Source organism: Hippocampus zosterae, chromosome 1, assembly GCF_025434085.1.
Source record: "Hippocampus zosterae strain Florida chromosome 1, ASM2543408v3, whole genome shotgun sequence".
Taxonomy (NCBI): domain Eukaryota; kingdom Metazoa; phylum Chordata; class Actinopteri; order Syngnathiformes; family Syngnathidae; genus Hippocampus; species Hippocampus zosterae.
In genome coordinates, this window is record NC_067451.1 from 7,456,635 (window position 1) to 7,464,945 (window position 8,311).

Sequence of the window (8,311 nt, forward strand, 5' to 3'; positions counted from 1 at the left end):
AAAGCCAGAACATTATCAGAACAAATGTTGGAATTGAAGACAAATCGAGACGTATATTTTCTTGAGTATTCATTTTGCAAGAAAAACTGCCAGGATTCAATTGTACTTTCTCAACAACAAAAAAAAAGACTCAAAACTTCTGAGAATAAAAGGGCATTCCAAGCAAAACGTTGAAAGCCAAAGGCAAAACACTTGGTGGTAAGGCGAGAAAAAGTCAAACCGCATTTGAATGATGCAAAGCTCAAAAGTGCTTATTTGCCTTGTTCCTCCCAGGTCTGGTGGACGCTCGCAACTCCTCAAGTCCGTGAGCAAAAGTGCACTTTTCGGCCAGTAGGGGGCAGCCCTGAGGGTGGTGGCGGTCAAACCAGCACGGGCGGGTTTTAAGGGCGCCGGGCGACAAAGCCGCCTTCCTCTTACCATGCGTCCTCTGGGGCCTTGCGTCCCGCCAGTCTCGGATGCGCACTGTTCCGCCTTCCACTGAAAGACAAATTGGAGCTCCTGCTGCAATTCCACACGACTTGTGAAAGAAATCTCAAGTGCAATCAGGATTAATTAAAAGATTTCACCGGCCTGTGACAAAAGTGACGTGTGCTGAGCGTACCTTGAAAAACTTGATGGTTATTCTTGAGTAGCGTCTGCAGGCCACCGCATTCGTTCTTGAGCTGCTTGAGCGTGTCCTGAGGCAAAAGCGCCGCCACCTCTCCCACACACAAGCTCCCTGAAAGCAAAAGGCATGGCTCAGTGGGTAAAGTGGTCCTTTGCCAATACAGAGGTTGGTGGTTCGATCCCTGCCCATTTGCCACCTTGTCAAAGTGTCCTTGAGCAAGATGTTGAACGCTCCATTGGTCCCGATGGTGCGTCATCTATTGGATGAATGAGGTAACAGCGTACAGCACTTTCAGGACCCGATGTTGAAAAGCACTATGTTTGCGTTCACCATTTGGCAACAAACACAAAATCGACATTTGTACCAACTTAGCGCATTTTCCACGCTAAAAGGCGCACTGGATTATGAGGCGCACCTTCAATGAATGGCCTATTTTGTAATTTTTTTCATATATTGGATGCACAGCACTAAAAGACGCAATCTACAATGCATCCAGTAGATGGAGCTAAGCTCAAGGAAATGTGCTCGCGTGAGCGCAAGCACGTACACACGTGGTTCAACCAATCAGCGCCAATGCAACAAGCCATCACAGATATATGAAGCTTTTAACAAACGACAACAGAATAAGATAGCTTAGCTGTTGAGTGGCGTTGCAACAGAACGATCAAATGTCAGTTAAAAATAAAGCAGCGACATAGTTCACTTAACCAACAGCAAGTTATAACATTGACTCGTTAACGGTGAACTCTCTTGCCGCTGCTCTATTTGCGTGTTCAACTGCGTAACCCGATCGGCTTAAGTTTGAACTCTGCGTTGTAAGCACGTCTCTAGCAAGGAGCCATTTTGAGGTCGACATATTACCGTAATAACCATACACAAGGCGCTTTTAGCTACGCCTTTTAGTGCGGAAAATACGGTCTTGACATTCCATGAGGAAAAACTTACATTAAGTTGCATTTTCACCTTCGAAATATAACAATAAAGTCGCAGTGCTAAAACAGAGAGACAATTCCACTCCAGGCCGACTATTTATTTATGTCTGGCCTTTTCATCCACAGACTTCCCTCGATGTTTGTTTACCTCCTCGCTTCCAGTCCCCGCAGGACGGGCACTCCTCGGACATTCCCAGAAGGGCCTCGGCCACGCGTAGCACGACGCCGTCCACCAGATCCCGAGAAAGCGCCATGCAGTTGCGCACCGTTTCCGTTCGCTCGCGAGGCCGGAAACCCGTTTCCCAGCCACCCCCGGGAACCCCGCCGTCGCCTTCGGATGCGGCGCAGCGGCTTCGGATGAAACCGGCTCGCCGATCCTCCGCCCAAGCTTCCTCGCTCGCCTCGTACGTGCGTCTCTTTCCCAGCAAGCATACCTGCACGCAAAACAATTACAAAACATTCAGGACAAAAACATTTGACTTGATTCTTAATCCGGCCAAAATTAGAGAAAAAAAAATCAATGTATATAGTGAAAATAAAAAAATGTCTCCATGCTATATTTGGCACTTTTTAGGTTTTGTGGCAGACCCGTTTGGTGGAGGGAATCCTGAGGCAGTCCTGTAGCGTGTGGAAGCCGCTGACTCGGCTCACTTCCTCAATGAAGTCGATGTATTCCTTGTACTGAGACTTTTGGCTGTCCCGCCGGCGGTACTTTCCGAAAAAGTCGAAGAAGCAACAAGGGAGGACGAAGTAGCGACATGTGCTCGATGACCTGCAAAAGCACACCAATGCCGTCGAACCTTCATCCAGAAGTCCCATCGCTCCGAACCAAAGTCGAAAATCAACGACTCGCCTGGCTGCCATGATGGGGATCCACGGCGTCAGCTCGTCTGAGTGGTTCCCGATCAGCCAGTCCGTCTCCGGGAACAAGAAGTTCTCGCCAGGGGTGATGGCTTCCTCCTAAAAAAAAAAACAGCAGGAAATGGAACTTAGGGAAAATATCAGGCTGCTCTGTCCAGCGCTTCACGCTGCCAATAGGTTGGGAACATGCTTTTATGATGGATATGATCATTATGATATGCAATCAATCACATTGCAAAGTCAACTTCTTGCTCACCTGCAGCACAGTGTCGGGGCCGTACATGTCCCAGATCTTCCGCTTACGGACATCAATCCCCTTTCCAGGGTGCTGCAATAGCAAAAAAACAAACCAAACAAATACATATCTGTCCCGATTCTAATAGAATAACGTTGCAATGTTGTCAGGGTGACGTGATTTGACCAGAATAAAGCTGTAACCAAAATGCATTGTACCTTGAATCCTAATATTACGGGACAAAGGTCAGAAAATTACAAGAAAAAAAGCCCAAAAAAGATTTCTCACATTGTTAAGAAAAAGTCTACAATACACGAGAATAAAGTCATAACACGACAAAAAATATATTAACTTCAGTTAAAAAAACAAAAGTCAAAATTGCGGAAAAAGTCAGAAGTGACCAAAAAATAAATAAAAAATGATGTTAAAAAAAGTCCATTTCACAAAGGTAAAGTAAGTAAGTAATTTAGTCAGAATAAAATGTGGAATATTACAAGAAAAAAAGCCAATCCATTTCAACAAATTAGTTATTATACGCAGTACAAAAAAGTCAATAAGCCAAGGGGAAAAGAAGGCGAAACCTCAGATTTTACGGAATAAATACTAAATGTTACACAAGAAAAATAATCACAATTGGAGGAGAATGGAACAGTAATTAAAAAAAATGAACAGGAATACATTTTTGGCATTGTATTAAAAAAGTGGACAAATAAAGCTTATAAATGGAATGAAACATGACAAGATCAATTTGTTATTGTGGTGAAATATTACAGAAAAAAGGAACAATCCATGCGAAAAAAAAAGCACTTTTTAAGAACAAGTCATCGACTTAAATTAATTAATACATGATACACTATAAAAAGTCAGACATGTTGAAGTAAAAAGTATGAGTAAGGAACATGATAAAACAGATAATTGTTAAAAAAAAAAAAACAAGTCAAGGAATATGACAATACATTTTAGGAGACCAGACTTGACATTTCAGAGATTTAAATCCTCCATTGGCCCAAAAAGCGAAAGTGTGTAGCTCACCCCTTCGTTGGCGAGGATGTGCACCAGGAGTCCGTTACCGCAGCCCAAGTCCACGAAGGACTGGAGGACGTCCACGTCGTGTTCCGCCCGCTCCTCGGACCAAAGCACCTGCGGCAGCGGTCGCGAGGGTTAAAAAAAAAAGATGCCGAAGTCCAATCTGTGGAAATGAATGGACGCACCCACCAGGAGATACGTAGCGATGGCGACGTCTTCATATACAAATTTCTCCGGATCCGTCACCTCGGGCCACACCTCAAGTTGCCAAACCACCGGAAAAAAAGTGGTAAAACATTTTTTTTTCGAACATTACAATATTATTAAAATATAACAACTTTATTCTCATGTTGTCTTTTTTTTTAACTCTTCACCTTGACCATGGCCTTGTACTTGTCCTTGAGCCTTTGGTAGGTCAGGCTGTACTTCTCGACTGGCAGCAGCGACAGGGTGTTGGGGAAATGGCCGCTCTTGCACGCGACGGCCCAGCCCAGCAGTTTGGGCAGCAGGTTCCCCGCCAGCCAGGCCATCTTGGGGTAGGCCACGCCGTCCGAGTACCACGCCTCCACCGTCCGCACGTGCAGCTCCAACGCCCTAACAGGCATCATCTTCAGCAACATTTAGCTACTACTGTGGGGGAGGCCCTTATTTGTCTATAAAAGTCACAATATGTGCAAAGACGGAGGATAAATCGTATGGCAGCACTGTTAGAATTTGACAAAGAAGTAGTAAAATGTTAAATCAGAAAAATTGTGTCACACTTTAAATATGAATAAAAGGGGAATAAAGTTATTAAAGGGGGGGGGGATCCTAATTTCATGACAAAACGCCTGAACATTACAGTCTGACTCTGATGAAGGGCCTCCTGCCTCATAGATGCCCGATACCCTCTGCAGTTGAGTGTGGTGAAAACATGGCCACTGACCATTGGCCGGAGTCCACCTGGCACAGCTTGATGCTGTAAATGTTGTCCTTCTTCACAGACATCTGCCTCGCTTCAGACTCCTCAAAGGGAACAAACATCACCTGCTGTCCGTCCAAGTCTACGACAAAGACGAGATGACACCAGGAAGTCAACAAGATATCAACAAGATGGCAAGAAGGGACAAAACAAGACAACAGCAAGACAAGGCGACGAGAAATCAAGTGGTCGACAGTGCAGCAACACAATAAAACCATGAAGAAGAAAAGAGGACAACAAGAACCACAAGACAAAGATACAAGAATTCAGTACTAGATGGCCAAAAAAAAGTCAAATGGAAAACGAGAAGGAGACAAGAATATAATAAGACGAAAAATCAACAGGAACACCTCAAGAAGTCAACAAAAAGGTAAAAACGACAAGACAAGAGACAACAAGTTTAGGACACGAAGTCAACAAGACGAAACCTCACCAAGAGGAGGTCAACAGAACAAGAAGATAACAACAAAAAACACGGCAAGACAAGGCAGTGGCAAGAAGTCAAGAAGCGGTCGTTGTTTAGCCGTGCCTCTGATTCAATTTTTTTACCTTTAACAACGACCTCTTTCTGTTTGCCTGTGCCATATATGTCGATTTTGGGGATAAACGTCCTAACATGAGAGGAGAGAGGTGTTCGGTGAGTGCCGTCGCTGCCGCTGCCGCTGAGCCAAGCAAGCACATCCTGCGGCAGCAACCGCAGTGCTTCATCGCCCTCCACAACCTCGGTCTCCTGGACGCCGCACAGGCGCTTGTTGACGACGTGAGGTTTCTTTATCCACACGTCCACGGCTGACCAGAAACCATCAGGGAGGGTTTCGCAATCCGCCGGAAATCTGACTTCAAATCGTTTGAGCATGGCTGAGAGTCTACGACGCTACTCCGGACACACGCGTTTACGAACAGCGAGTTTTTTTTAACAAATAAAAACGTCCGCTTCTTTATTTGAGTGACAAAAACAACGTGGGATATTGGTTGAATAATTAAATCTATCTTAGTGCTAAAAGTGAATAAATAAAACTGAAAACAAGTTCTCGACCAAACAAAATTGTTTTTGTTGCAGAATCTTTGTCCCCATGTGATGACGTCCCTCAGCGTAAGAACTGAAGAGGGCGGGGTTTATCGGCCAGCACATGTGCTGAAATTACGCCACTCTGCTACCACAAGAGAGCGCTCGAGCAACGTGGGAAAATTTAACGTCCTTTTCGATAGTTTCAATGTACCGGTAGTCTTTTACGTAGTATTTCGTGTACTGTCGTGTTTTCCAAAATTAAAAAGAAGCTGGTGTTTTAATTAAAAATAATAATAATACATATCAAGTCAAGTCGGCTTTTGTTATCAAATATGCTCTATGTGTAACATACAGCACAGATGAAATTACTTTCCTCCCTCAACCACAGTGCAAACATGTAGTGCATTGACCACAACAGTTAATATTTAGGTAAAATGTTCATAAGACAGAAATATAATTCATAAATAAAACAAATAAGAGTAATTCGAGACGCGTGCTAAATAACCTAACCCTGTGTTCAGTCAGAATGCTCAGAAAGCACTTTAAAACCTCACTTTGTCCACTACAAATGATGAAATGTATTCAATGAATCATCACTGTCGCTGCATGATGACGTGCCGCAAGATTTTAAAAGAGGATGAAACGATAGTTATATTTGTTTTGAAATACTCATGAAGTGTGTATTTTGCTCATATTAAATCATGCTGTATAATTTTCCCCTTCCGCAGCGTAGGCCCAACTCGGGAACGATTTCCAAGCGGAGTGCCTTCGGGCTGGGAACAGTTCCCAGTCAACAGCCGGCAAATGGGTCTGCAGGTACCCGGGTCGCTGTGGCTTTAGGATCCGCTTTGGGACCCAGTTGGAGGTTGATCAACTCAACTCAACTGTATTTATAGAGCACTTTCAAACAGCATACAAAGTGCTGTACATTGAGCAATTTAACATATACAACAAACAGTAAAGCAAATCGGTAAGAAAGATGGTAGAAAGCACCAAACAGCAAAACCAAGAACAAATCTAAGTCATGCTGAATCAAATGCCAAAGAATACAAGTGAGTTTTGGAGCAACAACAACAACAACAACAATCCACAGCGTAGGTTGGCGTCCTTGAAGCAATCATCACTTAAAATTGGAACACTCCCTACTGGAGACCTTGTAGAGACGCACAAACATTGTGGAACCCCCGCGTTGTTTGTGCCAGGAACCCTCCTCGTTTTGCCGCCCGCGGCGTCTTCGGCACAAGATAAGAAACGGCTTAGTAGAAACAAAAGCTCTGATGTCACATCTTGTGTTTCGGTACCGCCCTTCTGATAATATACAGGAAATATGATGTGTATCCCTTCCTTCTTTGCGCTCGTGACCACCGCAGCCATTGTCTGTAAACCGCGGGTACCCGTAATATTTCTGTTATTAAAAACTTCGAAGAAACTGTTCATCGACTCCAGCCTGTACTTGGATGACCAACATCCTCTTCGTCTGAAATTCAACGAACACGCGAGGGAAAGAAGGCCACTTCCCCCAACACTCATTACATATAGTATCAAACGTTTGCCAAGTCGTTGTTTTTTCCTAAATTTTATATTAACTGTAATCGCCCGTTTAATGTATCATCTGGAAAGGGGGCGCGGGGCGCCCCCCCCCCCCATTAAAAAACAATTCCTACACGCTGGAAGTGACAAGGTGAAACCAAACTTCCTGCCAGCCCCAGAAACCGCTTATCTCTCACTGAAAATAGCAGGGTTGCGCAATAAACCTGTTGGCCTACATCATTCTAAAAAACTACAATTATTTTTAGCCCAGGGGCTACAGGGCCCCGCCCGTGTTGTAAATGTTTGTTATTGCCCCTTTTTCCACTGTAAAAAGAAAACCACCATTCCGTCAGGTGAGGTGGAGCGACTGTGACAGGAAGTGCAAAGTTCAGGAAAATCTGGCTTGCTGCAGAGTGCATACAGACATGTCAGACTGTAAAAAAAAAAAAAAAAAATCCTGTTGAACCTGCTCGGCAGTAGCCGCTATGTGTTGGGAGTAACTCTGCATACTTCACCAGGAGAACACCTTTCAAAAGCCGATGGATATTCATGTCGCTACCATAACATTTGTTTTTAGGTAAAAACATGTATCCATAAATACTTAACACTGTTCAGGAAAACATGATCATATTATGCCATATTATCGAGAAAAAATACGATATGTAGGGCCGTCGGCATTTGAAATTACATAATGATATTGGCAATTAATTACCTCGTGTTTGGTTTGTCTTGAATGAGACGTGCTGCAGTAATAGTAATAGTAGTAGTAATTTGTCATCATGAAATAAGACTAATACAAAGGTGGCCAAAAAAAGGGCTCAATATATGTGGAAAATGTTAAATTGTTTATTTTTCTACTGGCATTTCATTATTTGAATCAAATTTATGTTAATATTTTTTGATTGTTTCTTTTTTTTATTTACCCACCAAAATATACATGGCTCTCGTCATACCTTTTGATAATTTTTTATTAAATCATTTTTTGGGGGGGGGGGTGAGAACAAATACATGTCTTGTAAAACGGAGGCTCAGAGGGGATCGAGCCTTTTCCGTTGCTGGTCCCTCTCTCTGGAGTGACCTCCCACTGAACATTCGGCAAGCCCCCCTCGCTGCCCATCTTTAAAACGCTCCTCAAAACTCACTTGCATTC

The 8,311-nt window shown here is 43.6% G+C and overlaps 1 protein-coding gene across 2 annotated transcripts; it reads right to left on the minus strand.

The window, feature by feature from the left end:
* Positions 1-52: 52 nt before the first annotated feature.
* On the minus strand, positions 53-5,725 carry trmt44 (tRNA methyltransferase 44 homolog). Of its 2 annotated transcripts, XM_052063814.1 has the most exons (10): positions 5,172-5,725; positions 4,587-4,704; positions 4,036-4,255; positions 3,851-3,919; positions 3,668-3,775; positions 2,657-2,728; positions 2,128-2,499; positions 1,688-1,973; positions 602-718; positions 53-477 (listed from the first exon to the last, which is right to left on the minus strand). In XM_052063814.1, exons 1-10 carry the CDS (start codon positions 5,476-5,478, stop codon positions 242-244), a joined length of 1,905 nt encoding a protein of 634 aa, XP_051919774.1. In that variant the 5' UTR covers positions 5,479-5,725; the 3' UTR covers positions 53-241. The 2 variants fall into 2 exon arrangements, with proteins under 2 accessions (XP_051919774.1, XP_051919784.1); XM_052063824.1 differs by lacking the exon at positions 5,172-5,725 and having other exon boundaries at positions 4,036-4,314; positions 4,587-4,697.
* Between the last annotated feature and the right edge of the window lie 2,586 nt (positions 5,726-8,311).